This window comes from Triturus cristatus, chromosome 6, assembly GCF_964204655.1.
Source record: "Triturus cristatus chromosome 6, aTriCri1.1, whole genome shotgun sequence".
Taxonomy (NCBI): domain Eukaryota; kingdom Metazoa; phylum Chordata; class Amphibia; order Caudata; family Salamandridae; genus Triturus; species Triturus cristatus.
Genome location: NC_140589.1, coordinates 197,956,254 through 197,984,020, shown reverse-complemented (window position 1 = coordinate 197,984,020; position 27,767 = coordinate 197,956,254). Strand labels below are relative to the sequence as shown.

Genomic DNA, 27,767 nt, shown 5'->3' with positions numbered 1-27,767 from the left:
TAACATCATTAGAATCTGTGTCTGGCAAGGAGAAAGGACCTCCACTTCCTATTCCCCCTCCCACTCTAGGAGGCTCAAGCAGAACACTTGGGGCCTCATTTATGAAAAGTGACGCATCACTGCGTGAAAACAGTGATGCGCCACTTTTCACTGCGCCCTCCCTGCGACTCCAGTGATGCGTCATATTTACAGTATGACGCATCATGTCGCAAGGAGTCACAGATACGTTAGTATTTCTGACGTATCTGTAGGCGCAAAAGTGACGCATCGCTGGAGTGTGTCACAAAAGTGACGCAACTCCAGCAATGTGTCCTTTCACATGGGGCAAGCCCCATGTGAAAGGGCCTGCGTCAGTCTTATGCCTGCTGTGAGGCAGGCGCAAGAAATTGACGCATTTGCACACTAGAAGTGGCGCAGTGAAATCTCGTAGATTTCACTGCGTCACTTCTACGACCCTTTGTTGCGTCAAAACGCCCCCCTTGCATACATTATACCTGGCGCAGGTATAGTGTGGCGCAGGGGTTTACAAAGTGACGCATCTACCTAGATGCGTCACTTTGTAAATATGGCGCAACATGGCGCATGTTTTCTGCCACTGGTGCGTCACAAAAAGTGACGCACCGGCGGCGCAAAAGTGACGCAGGGGCTCATAAATGAGCCCCTTGGTATGGAAGCCAAAGCCCACAGAGGACAGAGTGGAGCCAGCCGACGCTGCTCCAGATTTTGCCTCCACCCCAACAGTGTCATAATGAGGGAAATCTGCATAGAAGGAACATTTGAGCCACTGCCTTCCAGAGGGAATGTCATCAACCCCAAACTCTCCAACTCTACATATAATATTTCTTATGGAAATGCATTTTTTTGTTTTACGTTTAGGGATTCTTCTTATCTTTTTATTTTTCCTTTTCTTAATCGTACCCTTCTGACTCCTTGCAGGAGACTCCACCTTACCCTCCATTTTGACCCTTTGTGACGTATTACTTGACTTGACCACAGGATGATGCAATGACGTCGATGTACTAGCAATTGCGGGTTCCCCCCGGTCCTACTCCTGACTACAGTACTGATCCACTTACCTTCTCAGCCTTTTTGATGCCTTTTTTGACCCCTTTTTAACCATTAGAAAGATGTATATCTTGTCTGTGCCCAGAGGGGGGTTCTGAGCCTGGTCACCAAACAACCTACTTAAAACATGGCTCTTCATTTTCAGGAATACGGTCATTTTTGGGGGACACCACATAGCGCAGTGGTGTACCATACTGAACAAAAGCATCCTTTACCCTTCCTGAGGACACAAAGATTTTAGACATATTGTTTTCACAATATTATCCTTAAACTGACTTACGTCCGACTTTGATTTAGAAAGGCCTAACTAGCTTACATTATGCACCTCAAACAAATTGCAGACACCATTTCCAATACATGATCAGAGCGTAACACAGTTTTTTCCAATAAAGACAAAATAGAAAAAAAAAATCTCAATTCTGAATAAAATATCAGATGAAGGGCCACCTCCTCCATTGCCAGTATTCAATTGAGTACTTGGGAGATCAAAGTCAATGTCAGGAACAATAATATCTTCACCCAACATCCCCTCTTTCTGACAACTTGTAGCAGCTTCATCATAAATTTCACTTCTGAAGTTCTGCATAAATAGCCCTCGACAATGGCCACCCTCCGGGGTGAAATTAAAGTACAATCTTTAATTATGTTCTGCGGAGGGGTTAGAAGTCGTTAAAAGGGCAGCTGGCGATGACTCCTCAGATGACAAAGATGGAGGCATATGAAACAGACCCTCTTGTACCCCGCCAAACATCAAAGTCCCAGTGTCGTCACTGACTCCCTTTGGACGTCCATGAGCCAGGGAAGAGGACATAGCCAAAAGTGGAGGCACAGGACAACTGGAACTAGAGGCTTCCACTACTGCCTCAGTAGCGACTTTAGGAATTTCACGGAAAAAAAACAGTAATAGCGGAATGAGATTTGAAGAGATGTTGCTGGGAGCTTCTGATGCCATGAATAGATTTCTTTACTCTTGGGTGTTGACTCAGGGAAGATGAAATTACTCACCCAGAACGTAATTTCTTCAATTTCATTGTGTTCTCCTGAAACCCCTCCTAAAACCCGTCAGAGCCAGCACTCACAATATTAGGCTGCCGATTCTGGCTGGGATATTTCTTCACACATACTTGTCAAGGACACAGAAAACACTCAGGCAATATCAATGAACTCTGAGAAAAACCTGCATCAACTGTGTTGCTGAAAAACCACTGCAATGGCAAATGCAACACAACCACAGCTTATGCTGACAATCCACTAACCAAAGGAAGGCACAGAACAAGACTGGGTGCAAACCTTCGTAGACCAAAGAAAGGAAACAAACAAAAAGGGTGCATTTGCGTACCGGACCGGACCACAAACCACACAAAGGATAGCCTAGCTGGGCTGCTTCCATGGATCTGTGGTCACTCACAAACAGCAAATAGCAGCAGGTAGTGTTGGTGTGCAAGCAAGCAGCAGACAACAGGATAGAAAGCAGGATAAAAAGCAACCAAACAGTAAGCAGAATTGGTGATCGATTGATGGATGTGCGTGCAGGATGCAGGCTCCCCTCCAGGAAGCACAAGCCACACCGGCCTAATGTCTGCCATCTCTGCGCTGCCAAGGGATTCTGCGGCCTAAGCCTCTACCTGCACACTGGAGTCCTCAGAGTCCATGGAGTTCCAATTATCTGTTTCCGTCCCCTGATCGCCGTACATCAATGCTGCCTGCCTTCTGCCTCTCAGAGCGGGAGATAAAGCAGGCAGACTAGAGGGAGACAGGAGACTGGGCGTTAAGCCCCCACATCAATCTCTCCTGACCAATGCCTGAGCACTGCCCCAGGCCCCCGGCCGCTGGCTGCTACCGGCACTACCGTCACCAAACTGGCTTGTGGCGGCAGGCTGCTACAGGTGGCTTCAAGCAGAGTCCTCTCCCAGCAAAGCTGGAAAAAGCCACAGGCGTGCTTGGAACCCCCGCTCACTTGCCAGCTCGCACTCAGAGTCTGGCGTCACTCACTCTATGCTTTTCCATTGTATGCAACTCCACTGTACTCCAGTCCACTGTATGCCACTTCACTCTACTCCTCTCCAATCCACTCTATGCCACTCCACTGTACACTATTCCACTCGATGCCACTCTATGCCACTCAATGCCAGTCCACTGTGCATTACTCCTCTGTATGCCACTCCACTTTGTGCTATTCCATTCTACAGAACCCCACTGTATGCCTCTCCACTCTGCACTATTCCACTCTACACAACTCCACTCTAAGCCACTCCATTCAATGATATTCCTCTGTATGCCATTCCACTCTCTGCCACTCCACTCCTCTACTCTCTGCGCCACTCTATTGTTCACTATTCCAATCTACGCCACTCCACTCTACCCTACTGCATTCTATGCCATTCCACTGTATGCCACTCCACTCTGCGCTATTCCTCTGTATGCAACTCCAATCTACACCAATCTATGCTGTTCCACTCAATGCCACTCCACTCTCCTCCACTTCATTGTATGTCACTCCTCTGTACGCTATTCCACTGTACCCTTCTGTCTACTAAATCTGGATCTCCAATGGATCCTTGCCTACCATCTACTGTCCACCACTTGACCAGGATTTTTAATGCAATGTTCATTTCTGGACTTTTCCCCAAACAATGGAAAAAGGCATCAGTTGTCCCTCTAATGAAAAAATCCAGCTTAAATCAATCAGACCCTAACAGCTATCAGCCTATCTCTCAGATGCCTTTCCTGGCAAATCTGGTAGAGAAGGTCATAAATTCCCAACTTACCTCCTTCATAGACAGCAACCAGCTACTAGAAGACACCCAATGTGGATTTAGAAGCGGCCACAGCACCGAGATGGCGCTTATTGTTGGCCACAGAGGAAATCAGGATTACATTAGTTAAGGGTGGCAGTGCAGCCCTTATTTTGCTTGATCTTTCCGTGGCATTTGATATGGTCAGTTATACTTTGCTAATTGACTATTTGCAGAGTATTGGAATTAAGAATGCTGCCTTGACACTGCTGCGCTCCTTTCTACCTGATTTGTATCCTTACAGTCTTCCTTAAGGAGTTTACCTCTGAGCCTTTTCAACTGATTGTAATCCAGACCCTATTTAACATATAAGTCATGCCCCTGGCTAGCCTGATTAAGTCCTTCAGCAAGTCGCTAGTATCCTATGCTGACGACACACAGATAGTGGTTTCCCTCTCCCACAGTGCTCCTTGTGGGAGGGCAGGAGTTTTGTCAGGTGCACTGCTGAGAACTGGAACAGGCTTCCACCATAATTGAAATCTATGCTTTCTCCATTGGCTTTTAGGAAATCCCTAAAAACATTGCTATTCAGAAAATAGTTGGTGCTTTCCATTGCTTGTGTACTCTCTAGTGCCAAGACGCCCCCAGGCATTCGTGCGCTCTACAAGTATTCTCATCATCATCATTACCATCACTCCATTCTACACCACTGCAGTCTATGCCACTCTATGCTATTGTATACCATTCAACTATATGCCACTCCACTCTATAGCATTCCACGCTATGGTACTCCACTGTACTGTGCAACACACTACTCAACTCTACAGCAGTCCTGTCTACGCCATTCCACTCTACAACACTCCACTGTACTCTATGATATGCCACTCCACTGTACGCCACTCCACTCTGCGGCACTAATCTCTATAGTATTCTATGCTACGGCACTACACTCTACCTTATGGCATGCTACTCAACTCCACAGCACTACAGTCTACGCCACTCCACTATATGCCACTCCAATCTACTCTACGAGATGCTACTCCAATATAAACCACTTCACTTAACAGTATACCACTCTACTGCACTCCACTCTACTATACGACATGCTACTTGACTCTATGGCACGCCAGGGTATGCAACTCAAATGTATGCCACTCCAGTCAAAGCACTCAAAATAAAAAATAGAAAAATACTTTATCATAAAGTGCAAATGTGATAAGAGTTAAAAGAATGATCGATACCTCGTTTTTTACAGTATTATGTAGATGATTAGTGAAAAAGATCAAATTATCAATCGTACAAGTTAAACCAATGCAAGTAATGTGAATATATTAAAAACATTTCAATAAGCAGCTTCTGACTTAGTAATGTCGACATTGTATAGTTTCATTGCACTATTCAGATTGTGACCATGTGGTTTAAAATAAAATAATAAAATCTTCGAAGTTACACCATGTAAAAGCTAGTTATTTGTATTCGTGCTTCAATAACAAATATCTGTGATTTATCTTCGGCTCTAAAGAAGTTTGAAACTAGGCTGCTACTTCTTTTAAGGTTCTGGATATTTTCTTAATAGTTTATCTGTGATGTCCAGAAATTTTATAAATTTGGAGATTGCTTGTGGCTGACAATTATTCAATAAGTGGCTAACGGCAGATGATAATGTCCATGACCCCTCGTTGATCCACAGATGCCGACGAAATCTCCTGCAATTCTCAAGGAGGGTGGGGCATATGCAGAGCAGATGTGTTATCAATTCCTGAAATAGAACAAATAATCAACATATTTTAGTCACAGTTTTAGTTGTCCATGGAGGTATTAAGCCTAGTGATGAAAAGCAGCCTGTCCGGAGATGCAGGAATTTTATTTTGTAATATGGTGAAAACGGTTCCATGATGTATTTTTGGGGACCTTTTCTAACATAACTGATGAGGACCAGGGCAGCGTATTCTCTTTAAGCAAATGTACTGTGATCAGATTCAGAGTATTTGATTTGTACTTTTCTGTTCAGAGCTGATTTAAACTGTGGATGCGGTAGTTTTAAGTTCCACAGCTCCTCATGCCAGTTAGCCCCAGTGCTTCAGAGAGGGCATGTGCCCAGACATTTGGAGGGCGTTAGCTGTTGGCGCATGATACTTCAAGCTAAATCAGACTTTTCAGTAATTTTGCCCTGCTACACGTGCGGAGTGCAGGCCTTCTGCGTGATCAGTTGGTCACTTAGTGCAAATTACATCCTAATCTGGGCTGGTGAGGTGTTATATGGTAATTTCTAAAGACTGTGCTCGGTGAGTTGCTCAAGAAGGCCCCCAATTTTCCCGGGAAAGCCTCTGACCCATATGCCAATGTTGGGACTAGTTTGGCAGATACTATTTTCAGCAATGATTCAAAGGAGAATTTTTTAGTGCTTTTAAAAATTGCTCTGAAGGCGATTTGCACTCAAAACACTCCACTGTATGTTACTTCACTCTACACCACTCCACTATAAGCCACTTGACATCACCCCTCTCCACGCCTCTTCAGTGTATGGCACTCCACTATATGCTATTCCACTCTATGCCACTCCACTCTAGGCTATCTAGTTTACGCCAATCCACTGTGTGCCAATCAACTCAACACCACTCCACTCTTAGCACTACACTGTACGGTACTCCACTCTACACCACTCCACTTTATCCCAATCCATTCCACACCACACCATTCTATGCCAGTTGAGTGTACATCACTCCACTGCATGCCATTCCACTCTACGCCACTCCACTGTACACTATTCCATTGTATGCCACTCCAATGTACCAAACTCCACTCTACGCCACTCCACTGCATGCCTCTCCACGCTTTTCCACTCAACGCCACTCCCCTGTACGTCACTTCACTCTATGCCACTCCACTATATACCATTCCACTCTATGCTATTCAATGTACTCAACTCCACTCTATACCTCCATGCCAATCCACACTATGCTTTTTCTCTGTAGGCAACTCCACTCTACTCCACTCCACTCTGCGCTATTCCAATGTATGGCACTCCACTCTCCGCCACTCCACTGTAAGCTATTCCACTGTATGCCACTCCACTCCAGGCTACTACACTCTACGCTGCTCCACTCTAAGTCACTCCACTCTATGGCACTAGATTGTACGCCACTCCATTCCATGCTATTGCACTGTCCACAACTCTACTGTGTGCCACTCGACTCTATGCTAATCCACTCTATGTCACTCAACTCTCCACTGCTCCACTGTACGCACCTCCACTGTATGCCATTCCACTGTATGCTACTACACTCTACGCTACTACACTCTACCCCACTCAAATCTATGCCACCCCACTGTATGCCACTCCACTCTACACTATTGCTACTCTAATCTACGTATTTACTATAACTAGTTATTCTTACTATTCAAACTTAAACTACACAAACATTGGAAATTTTAGAATTTCTAATCTACGAACCACCTTCAAATCATTTTCACTCATGCACATCCATACACAGTGTAATGAACTCAGTAGCAACTGTAAGTTAACACTGTTTGGTTTAGGAGGTAGTCAGTACTTTTGAGGACTCAACCCATGCACCAGGAATGTGGTAATTATAAGCTACAAGGTTCATAAGCTGGTTTTATTTGCAGGAAGAGGAGAGGTTGGGCAGAGTATACAATAATGAATGTTTTTTACACAACAATCAAATAACAGTTGGCTACACTATGAATATGTTAAAGAATGGTTAAGATTGTATCATAGAATATAAAGTACCAATCAAGAGTGAATATGTGGTATTTCATTTAGTAGGGGAGAGATGACATAGTGGCTAATGGACCAGGCCTTTTCTATTGGTTCACCCTAGATATTTACATTCCTTTACCTTCTTCAACTGAACCCATTTTCATTGTCTTTTAGGACTCTGTGCAGTTTTCCCTTCTAACAAGTGGTAAAGTGCCTGTGCTCTCCCTTTTAAACTTAGTAAAATTGGCCACCAACTGATTGCTACATTAAATTAACTTTCAAGTACCTAGTATATGGTACTGCATGTGCTCCGGGGGATGTAAATTAAATTCTACTAGTAGGCATCAACACTCATTGTGCCACCCACTAAAGTAGCTTTGTTAAACATTTCTCAGGCCTGCAACTGCAACCTGCAATGCGGTTTAAGTTGCTATTTGGACTTGGTAAAAGAAACCTTTTGCCAGACCTAAACCTTAATTCTTAATACTTATATGTCACCCCTAAGGTAGGCCTTGCGAGTCTTAGTGCAGGATGTATGCTATTCAAAAAGTCAGATATGTGGGTTTTAGTTTTACATGGCTTAGCAGCGAAAAATCCCTAAAGTAGTTTTTCACTGTTGCAAGGCAATCTCTCCCATAGACTAACACTGGGTTTGCTTATTACACTTAACACATGATAACTTCAGCTTAGGACCATATAGAGAAACGCAGTTTACAGTCAAGTGACAGTAAAGCCGGATTTTAAGTTACTATTTTAAAAATGACACTTTTAGAAATTTGGCCTTTTTCTGCCCTAAACCAAATGTGCCTTTCTACCTATGTCCAGGGTAATATGACTGTGAATGGCTCTCCTGTGGTGTTGTGTGTATTGCTTTAGACATAGAGAAGAGAGGCATATGTGTGGAGGGAAAGGATCTCCCTGACAGGATAGCTGGGGAGAAGTTGTGCCCTGTCCTGATTACACTTCAAACGATCCTGCCTGCAGCACACACAAAAGAAACTAACACCTGCCCTTTCGTTTGTCATACTAGACAGATTGGAGCCAAACACAGAAGAAGGGGAAGAACTGACCAGAACCAGATTTGGGGGTAGATCGAGGAAATCCCCACACAAAGGCTGGCAACAGGTATTAAAGTGGCACCTGCAGAACACTACTGGACCTATGGAAGATTTAGAAGAAGGACTATCCAACTGCCTAAAGAATGAATATTGGCCCTGCTTGCCTTGAACCCAGATTCCACAGAAGTGCCACCAATAGCTACAGGGAAACAACAGGCTTCCAGAGGCCTCTCTACAATGGCCTAGATAACGAGCACTAACTGGACCTGCCTGGACCCATCTGAGCCCTGCTGCTAACCTCTGATGGAGTGCATCCTGATACCAAAGAGTTGCCCCCACAGGTCCTGGACCTGCTGGTATAAGAGTGTGCTCTTCCTAAGGAAAAGGTAAAGATACAGACGTTTGTGATCCTCATGACCGTAAAGAGACCTCTTCTAGCCGACAAATTACCGTCCACAATGACAAGCTCTTTATGCCGACCGCAACGCCCACGTTGATCCCCAACGTGAAACTTCAGAGAACCTTGCTGTTTACGCCGACAGCAACAGCCCACTTCAACTACCAGCGCAAATTTCCTGCAACAATCATCTTTTCGTGCTAAAGCAGTGTCCATGATGCTTAACCTGGTCCTCGCACCTCCAATTACCCCCACCAGTGCGAACGGCAATCTTTGCTCAGAGTTGGCAAGATAGCTCTTCAGCGGGACGAACATGGTCCCTGTACCCAACATCGCGTACTTCTTAAGCTTGTGACTTTCTGTACAAGCAGATAACCTTGAGTACTGTTTTGTGTTGTTGCCACTATTTTGACCTTAAACATTAAAAACTCAGATCTCTGGTTCTACTACTTGGATTTTTGTTGTCTTTGTATCACTTTATTTTCTACATTTTACTCTATTTTTGAAACTTGATTTAGAATTTTTCTAGTGTTGTGTTTTCACTCTATTATTATTTGCACAACACGCAAGAGGATATTTAAAACCAAAAAAAACAGATATAAAAACATCAGTGAACACACCACAGAAATATTTAACAAAACACTGATTCGAATGTTGCGACTCACCCAATTAGGGATGAAAATAGCCCCCTCTGGCCATGCTAATTTTAGCAGGCTCAAAATATGCCTACAAACAATGTAAAATTAGGTGAATAACGGCTTCTCAGAATTACTGAGGAAGATGTTCACAAGAACCTACTTGTGTAGATTGTAGTTCAAAAGTCTGGTTCACTGAAATGCATCGGGATCTCTTAGCACGTCCACCATTAAAACACGTTGCAGCTGCCCAAATGCTTGCAATAATTCTTTCATACCTTTTTCCCTTTGCTTCAGATTGGATGTTTACCATTAAATGAAGGTATTATTTAATATACTTTTTTCTGTTTAAAAGGAACGGAAGTGATTGGGCACTACTCACTAATTCTTCCTAAGATTTCCTAAATCACAGTGTAGATTAGGGAGCTTGTCCTGATGAATTGCCATTGATCGGTCATAACTAACAGCAGCAAGAAACATGTCAACCAGACAAGAGGACCCATATATTAAAATTGTCTGAGCACCTCTTAGCCTATTTTAAACTTCACTACACTAACACCAATTTACACTTTCGAACCCATACACAGATACCCAATCTTCGCATATGGCTTAAATTAAAAGAACTATGGCAAAGAGCCCCCTTGTGAGTGCCCGTTGGCATTGCAATGCTGGCACGACAAAGAGCATGCCCTATGATGAAGCATGACACACATTTGGGTGTCTGAGGGATTTTTCTCCTAAGCAATCAGATGCCCCGCATCTGATCCCTTAGTTCATACACTGACCTTTCTACCCTATTCTTAGGAAATGCATACCCTCTTTTCAGCTCTGGTCAGGAGACCAGCCAACTAGCCCTTGGAGTCACTCTAGCGGTTCTGGGTCCTAGGTTCAGTCCTTCTCACTCGGGCAGCAGGGCAGCAGAACAGCAGAGTAGAAGTCCTTCTTGAAGCAGAGCAGACCTTCTTCTGAGTCTTCCACAGGTGCAGAAGTGATTTGAAGGTTTGAGTCTGAGGGTCCACCATTTGTACCTGGTGTCCACTTTGAAGTGGGAGAAGCTTATAGGGCCCTCCCCATACAGAGGTGTCTGGAATTTCCTGCCTCCCTGTCCTGGACCCTGCTTGTTTCGGGGTTCAAAAACTCTTTGTGAGTGCGCTGAGGCTGAGTCTTTGTGATGTGCAAGTGTGGTAGATGACAGCTCCTCCCCTTCATCATTATGAAGATGGGCAATCCTGACAACACCTATTCCTCCTTTGTCTCGCTGCCTGTGAGTTATACACAAACACCAACTGCAGCTACACCTAGTCCTGTGACCCAGGGTACTGGCTGCAGGCAACAAACAGAACAAGAAAATACCAACTTTTTAAAAGTAACATTTTCAGAAATGTGACTTAAAACCAGGTTTACTATTAAAGACAATTTTGAATTACAATTCCGCAGGCACCAAACATTAATTTTCCTACCTATTCCCAAATCAAAAGTTAGCACCAATCAAATGTAATAATGTAACCCATTCTATGTGAGAGGTAGGTCTTCCAGAGTGGAAAAAGAAGTATTTTACTAGCAGAACATATAACACTTAAAAGTACATGTCCGACATTTTTAATTGCAGTGCACCCTGCCCTATGGCCTGCCTAAGGCCTACCATAGGAGTGATTTATATGTAACAAAAAGAAAGTTTTAGGCTTGGCAAGTGGGTTTTAGTGCCAAGTAAAATTTACCGGCCCAGGTATATGGTGTACCACTTTACTAGGGACTTATAAGTAAATAAAATGTGCCAATTGGGTGTAAACACATTTTAACATGTTCAAAGGGGAGATCACAAGGACTTTAGTACTGGTCAGCAATGGTAAAGTCCTGTGGCCAACAAAGATCGGCAAAAATGGGAGAATTAAGGCAACATGTATGGGGGAAGACCACCCTAAGGCTGACAGGTCTAACACACACCCATCTAGTGAAGAAACAAAAGTCCTCTTTACCCACTCTGCATCATTGATAATGTGAAAAGCTGAAACAAATTGTCACACCTTCCCTTCTATCATCTGCAAAAAGTAAGGATAACTACTTCCTGTATCCACTGTTTTGCTTATCATGTAGGAATTTCAACTAGAAGCAACACATGTCTTGTTAAAGGGTCAGTGATTGGAAAAATAGCAAGATGGGGTAAACATAAACCTCCTGACTGACAAGATATCCAAGCTAGAGAACTGTAGAAGGCCTAGCACTCACAAAAACTGGACCAGAATAAATGAGGACCAAATACAGCTGGAGTAGGATTCTAGAAGATGTACCAGTGTTCCAAAAGAAAGAGAAGGATTGGAGGAGAAAGTGTGCTGTTTTGTGGCTCAAAACATCAAAAATACTTAGGTCATTGTCCTCCGCTTCCAGTAATAATTGAATGGGGTTCCCAGGGTTCCTATAATTCAGTGGGGGTCCCTGGGTTCCAGCAATATTTAAGAAGGGGTGAACAGAAGTCAAAAGGTTACAAGCCACTGTTTTAGAGTGTTGCTTCAATTGATGACACATACTTGGGCTAGTGACAGTGTGACATCATTCAACAGATTTCCCCTTTAATTGAGGATCTTTGGGGTTCCTCATATTCAGAATAAACCTATGACTAAAACTCTTGCACATCTTTCAGTGAATCAATCCATTGTTATGCTTATGCCGATGCTGAACATTGTTGGATCTTATCACATTTTCCTTAGACTTGCTGTTAGTTAATCTATCTACTAAAGGTAATGGGGAATAATTTCAAGAGGTAATTTCATTAATGTATTGCTTTAACAACCCTGAAGAGCCAGTTCCAGGATTTAAAATATGGCTACTGAAGGACCTTTTTCAGGACTCCCAGGGCAGTGGGGCATTTCTGGACTCAGATTGTAACAATATGTGCCTTTCACCGCTGGTGCTTCGGTGCTTAACCCTAATTTTAAGCCCCAAACCAGGAACCATGTGAACCCCTTTAATACTTGACCCTTAGAGTAGCAAGGTAGAGCAACTTTTAGGCTTACTCACAGAGGCGATGTCGGGCTAGAGATGAAGATCTCAACAGACCATCCAATAGTAACCATTAAATCAATGCTCAGCCAGTGGTTTGACTTAGAAAAATAATATTTTAATATATACACACAACACAATATTGTACATAAATAGCATCACATATTTAGATTAAGACACTACATGAGGGTCCTACTTTCGTGGATTCTGGGAAACAGCATATGGTCTTCCCATGGGACACATATCAGTGCAAGGTAGTTTATTTGTACTTCTTGGGAGATTTTATGGGTAATGCTTACTTGGAAATCAATCTGATGATTCACAGGTGATCTTGAGTGTTCACCTCTTAAATCAATAGCCTACCCCCTGGGAATTGTGCCCTTTTCCACAGTACATTCCGTCTGTTTCTTTAGCACATGAATCAGGCACTGCCTGCACATGTTCAGTAGACAGAGGAGGCAGTGCTGCCCCAGAGAGGGTGCACTCCAGCTCACCCTTCACACAGAAATCGTAGTACCTCTGCCCCTGCCCTACCAACATAGTAGCTTTCTTCGACAAGTGCGCTTGTCCACATCTAATGAAGTAAGCTTTGACAGTTTTATGACCTGGGTGGTAGGAGACTGTAATACAGTTACAAAAACATTGTGAGTAAAGGCATCTCACAAAAAGTGACGGACTGGTCTCACACACCACCTGGTGTCATGCTTCATCATCGGCCAGTCCTCGCCCTCCAAAACCTTTGTTTGATAGAGGGCGGGTATACACCTGACGACAGGGATGCACTTCTAAACTATTGAGTGGGGGCCCGTGAAAATGTGCGTGAGGTTACAAATCATTATAGTTATCAGGAAATCTATTTTAATGTGACTAATAGCTATATGATACTAAAAACATTGGACGGTGAGTGGAGTGTTTAGTGTCTCCTAACCGTCTCGTGAGTGATCAACATGTTTCTGCCGCGTCGGCCCAGGTGGGTCCAAGGCATTCATCAGGACCTAAGTGTAAACAGAGGGGCTCCGTTCTTACCAACTGGTGGCAAGAAGCTACCACTGTGCGGGTGTGGCAAAGACCACTCTCCACTTCCTAAACGGCTTCCAAATGTCAAGCCTAGAGAAAGAGTGAAAGAAATCATAAATTTTTGTAACAGTAGGTTTGGGTCAAGAGAACATATAAAAATGCATCAAGAAACAGCGCATGCATTGGTTCCTGTAAGTGAGTGACTATTCACGTGACTTGTGACACTCTATGTGTGTTTACATAGAAGCAGAAAATTGTAAGCGCGAAGTGGCTCTCAATAATCTTACCCTAATCGCAAAAACTACTTGCCCCATGGGGGAAGGGGGAGGGAAAACTCCTGTTGTCCGCTCTGAAAGGGAAAAATATGTAAACCACAAACTGCATGAATTAATGTTTTGGAGGGAAACCTCCAAACATAGATGCAAAACAGCCACACTCGCACAAGAATGGATCAACGGATCCTGGTGTATCACTCAGCTCATTCACACTCTTACTGTCTCAGGAAAGGTTCCCTCATGCATCCTAGATGGCTGCTCCCGGTCCTCCCGAATGTTGAAGTGAGGGAGTGGTGCCGGCAATTTTATAGTACAGCCGTATGGTTAATTGGTAGTGACGATGTGAAATTAGCCGAGAGAGTGCCTCCCGGTGTGTGGCTTCCGGTGTCCTCAGCGGACATAGGTATCATTAAAGCCGGTAAATGCCTGGTCTTAAGATGGCGGTGGCACGCATCCAATGGTGTTGCGTATGGAGCGGGACATGCCCGAACAAGGAGATGCTCGAGGCAGGACGAAGCTAAAGAGGAGAAGCGTGACTGGCTGGGGGAGTGCGTGCATGGGTGTGAGTATCCCATGTGAACTAGGGATACTGAGGCGTGGTCATGCGTCTGGGCGTAACGCGTGAAAGCGTGTTTGGTTGCCATGGTGCTGCGGAAGCATCTGGTGAAATGAAGTAAAATAGATTTCCTGATAACTATAATGTGCATCCCTGTCATCAGGTGTATGCCCGCCCTCTATCAAACGAAGGTTTTAGAGGGCGAGGACTTGCCGATAATGAAGCATGACACCAGGTGGTGTGTGAGACCAGTCCGTCACTTTTTGTGAGATGCCTTCACTCACAATGTTTTTGTAACTGTATTAGGGTCATCACACTAGGAGCAGCTCTTTGTGGTAAACAATTAGTAGTGGAGGCTGCTAGCTCCTAGAACCCCACGCCTCTTGTTCCCTTCTCCACACACTGTGGAGTTCCCTTGTGATCACATGGTAGGAGACTGTGCCTGGGTCACACTGCTTATGGTACAGGTATAAGGTGGGATGGAGTTAAAAACTTTAGGTTCAAAACCCATGACAGTTTTTTTAGGGTATGTTTCTACAAGGAGGTGAGCATATCCAGGAGTACTAACTTAGAACTAAAAAGCAAGTAAAATCATCATAAAGGGCCTTATGTACTAAAAATGCATTAGTTAAAAGTGCTTACAATTTGTACACCAACTGTTACCGATTGCATTTGTATTTTGCGGATCAACCTATTTATTATTAGGTTAGCTCACAAAATACCAAACCGTAGTGGGTTGGAATTAAAGCTACTTTATAAATATTAATAAAGTAGGTCGTAAATTGCAATCCACTATGATTGGCAAAACAAAAAGGCATGGTGTCATGCTGAGGTCAGCAGACCACCATGTCTGTGATTGCTTCTCAGTAAACCAATTTTGTTTTTAAACACCACTTACATTCATACACAGAAAATGCACTGCGTTTAAAAAGAAAAACATGTTTTATTAGTGGGCTTTTTCCCGTGGACCACTACCTCCTCCTTAAAATCTTTTTAGTTAAATACTAACCCCCGGGACCCCTTTTCATTTGTGAATTGGTCCTTATCCCCTTAGAGGTGGTGGCAAAATATTATTGTTTTGCGTATGTAGGTGGCAACACCCTAATACATACAATGAGGAATTGTATTTGGAGCAAATGCCCACAACATACCCTTCCAAATATTGATTCATTATACTTTCCTCTCTGTCATGAGGATTGCCCAGTACTTTCAAAAAACAAAGGCTCCAAAGGACTCTACTAAATCAAACCTCTATAAGTGTGTGACTTATAACTTTGTACTTTTAGGATCTATGAAATTTGAAGGATGGAGCAAGGTGTATTATCGAGCAGTTACACATCTCCTGTAGGGCAGTGTCATGGCATTTCTGGGGTCAAATGAACTTTCAGTTCACACAGTTAGTTATCACAAGAGAACAGTATGGTGCAGTGCAGTCCACTGACAACAAAACTACATAATTTACTCTCCTAGGGTGTCTCTCTCCCCAAACCATATCATTTGTGTTGAACATTTGGATTTGTTTGAATAACAAGCTTTATGTGCTAGTTTTTTTACCCTTGCACCCCCCTTTCAGATAATTGCTTCAGAACTGAAAACCCTGGCAGATCTGTTTCATATATTTGATTTTCGGTTTCAGGAAAAGTTCAAGAAGAGATTGAAAGGGTGTTGGGTTCTGCCCAGGCAAAATATGAGCACCGAATGAGTATGCCGTACACCAATGCAGTCATCCATGAAATTCAGAGGGTTGCCAATATCCTGCCCTTGGACTTGCCTCATGAGACGACAACAGATGTCACCTTTAAAGGATACTTTATTCCAAAGGTATGTGTTTTAATTCAGGATATTGCTTCCTATTGATGTGTCAAGGAATAATTTGGCATTTGTAAGAAAGTGGATTTATAGTTGGGGTGGATGGTAGTTCACCACAAGTAAAAATGTTACTATTCTTGTTAGGTGTAGTAATGGTTTCAGTAATTTAACCTTTAACTCAACCCATGGTAGCTATGGAACAGAGCAGATAGGCTTAACAGAAGAAAATGTATAAAAAGTTAGAAGTACCAAAACAGTTAAAAAGTTGAAAACACAGAAACTGAAGTTAGTTATCATTTTTTTAAGAGCATTTGTATCCCATTCATTTGCAAAAGGATCTGGAGTAACAATGCCATCCAATTAGAATAAAACAAAAGAGATTTAAATCATTTCTACATGGCCCAAAATTTAGTAAGTACTCTTTTCCCATAGGATACCACCCAGCAAAGTTTATGCAGTGATGCTAACTATATAATGGTCCCTTTCAACTCACTGAGAAGAAGGTGACTGCAATTCTTTGAACCACGGGAGAAATTATTACATTTTCAGGAAGATAGCGCACATGCACCATCAGCAAGATTGTAATTAACATTGTGAGCCACAAAAGGAATTACTTAATGGCTGAAAATAGCCAAATGTAGAACGCTGGTGGTCAATTTTACTTGTCTCAGCCCCAGCAACAGATAAAAGTCCATCTGTAGCATTGACTAAATGGAGAGGTTTTTTTCTTGGGTTTCCTGGAGAGACTATGAAAAAAAAACTCCAGTCTTCGGACCTGGATTGGGATTATTTCCAGACAATGATTTATTGCATCTGTATCATTTCAATTGATTGGTGCATATAAGACAGCAGTTGCAGGTGAAGACGAAATTGCTATCATTGATATGGCAGATGCTGGTTCACTTGTTGAACATAATGCTTGCACCATGTCCAGATAATTCCTGACTGTAATCTACAATATGTGGAACACAGCAGGCTCATTAGTCCCGGACCAGAGCCAATAATTTCAACATGGCTTTGCTCTTGTTGGCGTAGTTCCAGAATAGGGGAGGACATACTTGACTAATCTGTAGGAACTTTGGAGTCTGACATAATCAGCCACATAGTGCTCCTTGATGTGATCAATAAAAATCTTTCAGTTTTTCTTTTGCACCATTAAGTAGTCACAACATTACAGTGCCTGTGCCTCTACCCCAATAACTGGAACAGGGGGTCTGTAATATAGTTAAAGACTTGATTTAGAGGGATCTGCTCCTGAACTAGCTCTCCCACTTTAGTCAGCCACTCCTCAGCAAGTCTATTTTCAGTAATGGAGGAGCCCTTTTTGTTGGAGAGTGTCTCTCTAGTTTTTTGAATATTCTGTAATAAATCCATTCATGAAACAGGAGGAGATGATTGTTATTGTTTTCTTTTCTATTTCACTCTTTTCTATTCTAGGCATTTGAGAGCAAATGGCTACCCAACAGGCCTCCCAGCGCTAAACAACAGAAACAGACCCTGTTCTATCAGCAACTCTAAGTGCTAAAAGAACAAAACAAATTAAATCCTGGAGTCGACATTTAGCCATTAGACATGTATCCATGAATCAGTTTTTGACTCTGCTACTTTTTCAAGGAGATCAAGATCAGAGACATACATTGGGACAACGAAAAGCATTTGGCATGGGGTTCAGCCACCAATTAATCATATATGCAATGTATTGAATGATCTCTGAAATCTATACAGTTTATGAAACTACTTCAATCTTATATCTATTACCCAGCAGTCAAGACTTGCTTAAGTGTAGTTATGGCACACTTGAACACACCATTAGATTCTCCATGTGACGAGTGTGAGTATAGCAGTCATACTCCCAGAGCACACATAGCATCCAAAACCACCTTGAAGGTGAACACAGGACCATTATCTAAATATAACATATGAAGTACTCCTATTGCTATTAAGCACTCACGGTCTTTTACGACTGTTTGAGCAGTGCTAGTCATTCGTGGCCACACCCAAATGAATTTAGAGCAGGAATTGAGCGCAGTCAAGATGTACTTATATTGATTGAATATCAGTAGTGGACCGATATGATCAAGGAACATGAGACCCAAGGAACATGAGACCAAACCATTTGGCAGATATCATGGGGGAGTAGGGGCTAGTCTTACTGCAGTAGTATGTTTTATTTGAAGACAAATAGTATATCATGGTATGATAAAATTACCCTCTCTGCACTGTCACCCCCCCACTTTTTACTGAATTTTATGGCCCTGATGGGTACATTTAACGCTCCCATAAGACCATTGTATAGGGTGTTGAAACTGCACCAATGACATGAAAAGTTAAATGGCACTTGTATTGTGTAGCACCTATTGTGCCATCCACTAATGTGATAAAGGAAATACGTGGCTTCAGGCCTCTTAGTGTGGCCTGACTGCTGCAATACAAAACTTGCAGTGCGCCCTGTTAAAATAACCCTTTTTACCAGGTAAACACCTCTTGTTAAAACTAGTAAGTCACCGCTGTGTAAGCCTTGTAGCCCAAAAGGTGGGATGCACTGCGTTTAACAGTGGGACATGTAAAAAATTCATGTTACCGTGTCCCTATAGAGGCGAGGACCGGAAAGCTATTTTAACTGTTGCAGGCCCAGCTGTTCTACATAGTTCAGATACTGTATCTCGGCAACGGACCAAGCTAGAAAAATATTTAAACCACTTTTTAAGTAGATGTTAAAATCCAAATAAATGGTGGTCATAGTTTTAATAAATGTTGCAGCAAAGTAACTTTAAGAAATTTATCTTGCCATGCTTGTAGTTCCTGGAGACTCTACAGGCTAATTTGCATTAACTCTCCAGCGTGTTACAGCCTGTGCTTAGCCAGAAATTAGGTGTGAAAGAGGTGTGAGATGCCTCCCAGAAGCAAACCATAGGCTGACCTGAATGAGCTAAGACAACTCTGCTCAACTCCACAGAATATTCAGAGTCAGGGTTGTGGGCTTCCTGTGACACCACACTGGCAACTCCTGATAGACTAAATTGTTGAGAGACATGTAACACTTGGGGCACACTTGAAAGGGAGAGCATAGGATGCAAGGACAATTCATCTGTATCCCATATCTGGTAGGTTGGAGCCTGGAGACCTTTATTCCATTGGTCAGAAAGACACTAGGGGGCATATTCTCAAGGACTCATCGCCGATTTAGTGGCCCTTTTCCACCACGAAAGTTACGATAGATTTACTACCCTATTCACAAGCCTGCGCTAACAGCCGACATCGCCAGTTTACCTGCGATAGCTGCCGCTAAAAACATTGACAAGGCTGACAGCGACAACTAACGCTAATCATATGCAGAGTAGGCTTTCCCGTAAAAAAACAGGCGATAAGGGACGTTAGCAGCAGGGACTTAAGACCTGCTTTCTCCTGGTCTTATGTACGACGAAAACCTGCAGTTGAAAGGGAGCCTAGCCCAGAGCCACATCTGAAGACCAACAGATGCCATGGAGCTACTAATCATGCAGCTCGGAGGCCCCTGAGGGACACAACACCCACTGCTACCACTCCCAGGACCATCCCCACCCCCGGGGCTCCCCCCGGACTACCACCCAGGCAGCGCAGAACAAGACAAACCTCCGCCCTCTCGTACTTGTCCACAATAGGACTTATCAGAGTCACTAAATAATTTCAAAATGTTTATTACGACTTCAGTGATTCATAAAACAGTATGCGAACCACGAACAGCATCAATATGCATTAAGCTAGCATCATCAGTGAAGCAGTGAAGAATCCCAGCAACTGGCCCTGGACTGGACTTTACTGTTTCCCTCTGCCTGACAGCCTGAGGGCCTTTAAGTGCTCTGAGGTTCTGGGGGCCTTGTAAGTGTAATCTTGTGGTTGTTTGGGTACCGAAAGAAGTTTGGGAACTTTTTAAAAAACATTTGCTACAAAGCTCCAGAGCTTTACGGGAATCGATTGTGAAAAGTAACCAACCCGCAGTTTGTCGGCATCGGATTGAATTTTTGGTTTATCCTGCGTGGAGAAACATTTTTCCTCAGAGAATAGACAAAATCTCTTTTATGACTGGGACATAGAAACTAAGGGCATCATTTACAAGCACCTGTGCACTGCCGGAAAGTTCCTTTTTTTGGACCTTCAGGTTGCGTGCGGTGCAGTGCAGTGCCATATCTTCAAGACCAAGTAAAGCCACCCTGCGTGGCTTTTCATGGCTTTGTGAATATGGTGTGACCCAACGCAGCACAAGTCACTGCGATTGAAAGGCGTGACATGGGTGTTGCGGTGGGTGTTCCCAAGTAACACCCATGGCATTTGACACATTCCCAGATTTAAAATGTTCTGTAAACCTGGGAATGCATAAAAAGCCTACGCCTTCGCAGGGGATACTTGGGGAGACGCAACAAGGAGAAATAATTGTACTTTTCATCATTTTTCCTCTTTCAAAGTGTGCGGCATTCAGCAGCACACATAGAATGATGGAAATTGCCCCCGTTGATTGTTTTTGTGTGGAAAGGTTTCCATTAATGCACAAAAACAATCATTCCCCCAATGCAGGCACCCTTGCACTATGGTGCAAGGGTGCCTGCATTGGCGTATGTCTGCCAATTGTGCGCCAGCGCTGAGGTAAAGGACAAGAAAGAGCCATTTCTCATTAATACAGTGCATTCCTGCCCTTCACATTTGTCACAGGGCAGCGTTGCAAGAAGGCTTGCGGTGCTGCCCAACTCCAAAAGCTTGTAAATAAGGCCCTAAGAGCATTTCCACTTCCGATACATAGCTGGTGTACTTGGTGTATCTCGCCGACGTTCCATTGTGGTCCACCTCATATTGCACCTAGGCCCCTATCTGCAGATCTGCAGTGACCATTGACCACAATTGGCACTTTCTGCTTCTTTGCTATTTTCTCTTAATCGATTTACAGCAGCAAGCTTAAAGGCTTGCACTGCTTCTTTGCAGCAAATTCAGCTGCACAGTTACCTTTAGGGTGAAATCCTTCACTTTTAAGGGTCATGGTGTGTGTCACTTGGACCAAAGGAAGCCTGTCCTGTGGAACAGCTACCTTTCCCCAGAGCTGTTTTGCTTTTATAAATTTACTTTTGAATCTTCAAATCTGATTAAGGTGCCAACGAGGCAAGTTCACATTGCAACCCTGTACACAGAATGCTGAATTTGACACAATACACATGGGAACTGACGGATCAGCTTTCTTAAGAGCAAGTAATATGGCATGTATTGCTGCTATCTGTGCAGTTCTATCACCTAAAAGTTTGGTGTGTGAACACACTTTCTTGAAATTGGTCTTCAAACATTCCCTGTACTGCAGCATAGGCTGTAGAATAATTTTGTTTAGTTCCAGCAGCGTGCTCCGTATTGAACACGCTCTTTATCCTTCGTACATATCATTGAGAAAATATTTGGTATTTGTGGAATGCTTTGTGTATACCTCAGAAATTCGTCGGTTTAACTTGTCTGATTGTATTCACAATCAGTTGCATTTTACATTGTGGCCCACTACAATCAATGAAGGTGTGGGGCTAGAGCATTGTGGATTACAGATTTAGTAGATGCCTCAAGTGTAGGTATACAGAAAAGGGCAACAGTTACTTTCCTCATGCCATTCGGTGCTCCTTCATAATGGCAATCTAAACTACTGTGAGAATTTTCACAGTGGATGTAAATTGTTTCTCTGCAGTTGAGTATGAATGTGATGGTGTGGATCGGGAATATCAAAGACAGAATATTGAAGGGTCACAATATCATGATCCGAATATCGAGGAATAAAATATTAAAGGATACAATTCATACATGATCTATACCGAACTCCACTGATGCGTACCTTGGTGATATAGATCTTCAAGGTGAATATAGCTCCTTACAATGCATGCGATTTAATCGCATGCCATTACAACACGGTTGTTTCAACGACTGCATTGTTAGTACACAATACCATTACATCACAAGTCATTACAACGACTTGCAGTAGGGGGCGCGCTGGATTTAAGAATAGTATTATTTACTATTCCTACTCCAGTTTGCGCTCCAGCAGGGAAGGTGTTGTTTTTTAAATCCAATACAATTGCGCCCCCTACTGCAAGTCGTTGTAATTACTTGCGATGTAATGGTATTGCGTACTAACAACGCAGTTGTTGTCACGACTGCGTTGTAATGGCATTGCGTTGCGGAGACAGTGTTGTAAACGCTGTTTCCCCTTCAAGGTACGTTGATGTGGAGTTAAGAATAGTAAATCCATTCCTCCCTCTGTGCACTTACATCTTTGACATTTAACCCCTCAATATTCTGGTCACAATTTTGTGACCCTTCGATATTCTGCCCTCAATATTCCCAAGCACAATCAAACTTGATCTATAAAGTATGGGGGTCATCTGTCCCTTATTGTAAACTCTGTATATGTAGCCTGAAATACTAGGAACAACTCTAATTACTAGGTTTATACTGTTGTTCTACATCTGTATGTATGGTGGGCCTGGTTCACAAGGGCCTCCAAACGTAGAGTGGAGGCCCCAGTAGTCGTGGAGGGGGCCCTGCAGCCATGGCGGGATCTCTGCAATTAGAAACTGCAATGCGGAGGTCCTGCCACAAGTGTGTGGCCTCTGCCACGAGTGCAGAGGCCCTTTGTGAATCAAGCCTTTAGTCTTAAACATGTCTGCTTGCAGTCCATGTAATGTAGCTGCATACATTTTCATCCACTTTTTCTCAGAATACGTGTGTGAAATGAATTTATATAAGGCCTTAACACACTCAGCATAATATAGAAAGTAAGCTTGATAAAAAAACTCTATTAGCACTTGGAATTTTCTCAGTGTGTTTGAAGGTTGTAAATTATCTCACTTCTGTAGAATGTAGGTGCCAGTGCTTTGCCCTCACTGGATAATTCATGTGTGAAGAATATCATGTTAAGATAAGCAATTTTATATTTTTTTAAGGTTTATTCTAAACTCATGCTTGGCTAGGAGTGTCACTATTTTGTGCATCCTGTCTAGTCATTGAGAAAAATCATCATCTATGATGTAGATGTCATCAATGTAGGATAATACCTCTTGATCTTCTTGTAGGATTTGCATTATTCTTGCATCAAAGAGTCCTGGGCTGTTCTTATACCACTTGGGCAATCTTTTATATTCATATTGAAATCTAACAAATGAGAAGCTGGTTAGTTACTACATATTCAAGCACTATGGGGTTGATTACGATGGCGGAAGGACGGCCACTGCCAGCCATGCGGTGGCGGTCCTTCCGTACTTCAACCGCGAGTTTTCCCCCAACAAATTAGGATGGCGGCGGGAATCTCACCACAACCGTGGCAGTCGCAAAGACCGTCCACCACATAACCGCCACAAGAGCGGTCTTCACCGGTAAAATGGCAGTGGTGCCTAGCAGGCACTGTCCACTAAATTACGATGACAGCTGGGGACAGCCTTTCCATAACGGTGGAACCGCCATGGAAAGGCTGGTGGGGATTGGATTTGGGGGACCGTTGCGGGCCCCCCTTGTGTTGGGGGAGGCCAGGGTGCACTTGGGGAGTACCCATGGTACCGCAAGTGCAGGTGGCGGTCGCATCCTGATCCAGTGTGCGGGACCGCCGCATGCATGGTGGATGGTCCCGGTTTCCACCAGGATGGTGGACGGACTCCAGTCCTTCCACCATCCTAATGAGCCCCTATATTTTGACAAAAAAATCCATTCATAATATTGAGTGACTTTTTCAATTTTTTTTCTAACTAACTTTGTCATCTATCTAGTAATTACTGTGAGTGTTTTCTACCACATGCAGGTCTTTGTTTGCATTTAAACTTCTACTAATAAACAATTTCATATAAATTGTTTGGCTTCAACACCAGGAACAAGCAAGTGTTCCTGGTTAAAAGACTAGACACCTTTACACCTTAATATTGTAATTGTTCTATGAGGCCCCTTATAATCCACTTTGCTTCTGGTTTTAATGGATAATAGGCTTGAACCTTTGGCTCAGTGCTTAAGGAAATAGAATGTGGCAAGGGATCCCTGTCCCATCCCACCTGGTTTCAAATAATGCTGGAGCTTGCTTCATTTGCGTTCATATATTTTCCTGAGTTCTTTGGTACAAAGGAGAAAAATACTTGCCTTACTACCTCTGCACTTCTGGGTGCATCCCTTATAAATGATTTGTTTTTGTCCTCATTCACCTTCCGATAAAATTGAGCTTGTTCAGTTAACTCCTGTGGCCTCCCTTTGAGCTGGCACCAACCGGAGAGCTCCAAATCTGGATGGAAATGCTTTACACAAAGCTTCTCTAACAATTGGCTCTATATCTCTCCGGCCAATCCACAAGAGCCAAAGAGAATTAGTAAAATAGTGTAAGGCTTAATCATTGGACTTGTATGAATAATTTGATGTATTAACTTAATGTGTCCAGCCAACGTTTACATGGGGCCCAAAAATCTTTCTTACTTGTATTATTATTTCCTTTGTCTGGTCTGGCTCTATCCATCTTCATTGTATATCTAATAGAAGTTACCCAATCTAGGAACTTTGGGGGGTTATCTTTAACCCATTTTGTACATATTTCTCTTCATGCAATTAAGATCAAATATAAGCATAATCTGTTTTCCCCCTTTCACATTGGCTTATATTGTGGTGGGAGCCCGAAAAAGACTAGATTTATGTTTACCTGTATTTTACACCGAATATACTTTTCATACCTCTGTTTATCTCCTCCCAGTACTGACTTAGCTTTGTGCAGGTTAAAAACATATGAATATCATCCACCTTTATCTGGAGGCACTTTGAGCATTTTGGGATCGGGCCCTTAGAGAATTTTGCGAGTTTAAATGGAGTCCAATAAACCCTGTAAATACAAAAAACATGATTTCTTTTTAAATTTGCAGGTTGTATTGTCGTGTGGAAAATATCATGAGATACTTGCCATAATTCTTCGATGTTACAGCCAGGCAAGTTATCTCCCCATAGTTCCGTTGGTAACTTCATGTCACCGTCTTCGATTTCCATAAGTAGCCAATAAAGGGTTGCCACTTCTTTTTTCTTTGCTGTATTCATGACTAATGTTGATTCCATTTCATTGGCTAGTCCTACCTCTAGCACAACAGAATGGTACCAACTGCTTATTTGCCAGCATTTAAATTTTGACAGTTCTTTGTCCGTCAATGAGTTAATTTCGTCCCAGGATAGTAAAATCCCATTCGGGGCTAACTGGCCCCATTGGTGAATCCCTGCTTTAATTAAAGGGCTTGCTAGGGCGTCTTTAGTCCATTCTGGTGAGCCTAGTGTATTCCATATGGTGGCAAGGGCGCTAAAATAGGTGAATCCTAAAGTGTTTTTGACTTTTGCCCAGGTAGTAGCTAGAGTATGTAATATTTTTAAACGGACTTTTTTGTAGAATCTTGGGTCTCCAAATTTATATAGAGAGCCCTGATTTCCATTTTCCACATCAAGAAGCATCTCTTTAAGCATTATACCAATGTCCAACCCATCTGGTATATTCATTAGCATTTTTCCTGTTATTAGGGAAAAGGTTCTTGCATATATAACTAAATCTGGGAGGCACAGACCTCCTTTGTTCTTTTTCCTTCGTAATTTCTTCCATGCAATTCGTACTCCTTTCAGGGCCCAGATGAAGGTATTAACTTTTGCCTGTAAAGACTTTAAAGATTTCTCCTTAAAAGCTAATGGTATATTTTGTAATAGAGTAGAACTAGTTTTAAAAAAATGTATTGTACTAGGTTCTGAAGAATAGCGGAAAGGGGTAGGCTTGAAACATGTTGACCAGTAGGGTGTACGGACATTATTCCTAATGACCCTATTCATCCCCTGTTTTTAACCTTACCGACTAGGGGTCGGAATAAAGTACTACACCCACTAGCCAGGTGATTTTAAACAAACATTCACTCCTTCCCTGCTGGAACAGCTGCATCTCATAGTCTGTTAATCAGTGCTCCCGCTTAATTCGTTTGGTCGCAGCATTCCCTGTTCCATGGAGGAATTGGAAGGACCCTATGATGAAGCATGCCACCAAGGGGTAACCATGGTGGTGAGGTTTGCACAAAAAACGTAATGTTTTTCCCAGGAAAAGGAACAAGATATTCCTCGTTTAAGTAAGGTTGGGTCCTTTATTTCTTTAAATAAATCTGACTTTTGGAGGGTGGCCCCAGCCCACATACTCTCTCTCCCTCTCTTTTTTTGTAAAAACAACAGTTGATGGACAGAATGCAGAACAATGTCATACATTCACCCCAGTACTGAGATCTGGGCCTAAATCTATCGTTTGTTTGCTCATCATGCCGTTCCAGTTTGAACCCAGCCATATGCAAATCAATCTTGACCCTGTGCCTCATGGGAACAGTCCAGCCCGAACTGCCAAGCCAGGTCCTCCCTGGACTTGAAACAAGCATCCTAGGACCGGTTTCGGGGTTTCAACCCTCTTCAGCCAGGATAGCTTGATTCCAGTGGCATGGAGAGCACAGGACCCACGTCTGGGCATTATCTTCCCACTCGGGGTGACAAATGCAAAACAACAGTTGATGGACAATCATTCAATGTCATACATTCACCCCAGTACAGAGATCTGGGCCTAAATCTATTGTTTTGTTGCTCACCATGCCGTTCCAGTTTGAACCCAGCCATATGCAAATCAGTCTTGACCCTGTGCCTCATGGGAACAGTCCAGCACAAACTGCCAAGCCAGGTCCTCCCTGGACTGGAAACAAGCATCCTAGGACCAGTTTCGGGGTTACACCCCTCTTCAGCCAGGATAGCGTGATTCCAGGGGCATGGAGAGCACGGGACCCAAGTCCCTTTTTTTGTAGGCAAGTTCTATTGTTGACCAATCAATACCAGAAAAGAGTTCTTCTGCTTGAGACCGCCATATAAAGCTGTGCTTTATAGACCTGAAAATAGCTCCTGTGCTTATGCCGATGTAATGCAACTTGACAAACTTACAAGGACACAAATACTCTGCTTTCCTGTCTTGAAAGAGCCAAAGGGCTGCAAGCTGCAGAGGCGAAACGTATAGGCTGTCACTGCTGAGAACGAAAATAAGAACCATGATCTCATGAAACTTAAATGAAGTTTGAACTTGATTTATTGGTTACCTCACAGCTTAAAGTTGGGTTTTTGCACTCTTCCCCACTGTACAGTTATTTCCATATTTTGGTTAGAGGGCCCTAGCCTTAGTTTAGCACCAACAACACATGTTTCAGGTTAATTTAGTCTATAGGGGTATTTTAGGCCTAGGGGCCATTTGCAATGTTCACAGGGTAAATATCTAGCGCCACGTTTAAGCCAGTGGAGCATCACTTTTTCAAAACTTCGTTGGCGCAGCAACATATTTACAAGGCCACGCAAAGTCGCATTACGTGGCTTTTCATGGCCTTGTAAATATGTGCTCCTTTCACACAGAACACCCATAGAATCTGAAGCATTTCCAGATTTACGAGGAATTGTAAACCCAGGAATGCTTCAGATTTCTACAGATTGGTGCAACGAGGA

General features: G+C 43.0%; 1 protein-coding gene across 4 annotated transcripts in view; it reads left to right on the top strand.

Moving 5' to 3' along the window:
* The window catches only part of LOC146816633 (cytochrome P450 2K4-like), a 481,215-nt gene that overhangs the window by 374,272 nt on the left and 79,176 nt on the right, over positions 1-27,767 (top strand). For all 4 annotated transcript variants that reach the window (XM_085610514.1, XM_085610511.1, XM_085610513.1 and 1 more), the window contains one exon: positions 16,096-16,280. In XM_085610514.1, the coding sequence (XP_085466640.1) occupies positions 16,096-16,280 (185 nt within the window). The remainder of the gene's footprint in view (positions 1-16,095; positions 16,281-27,767) is intronic.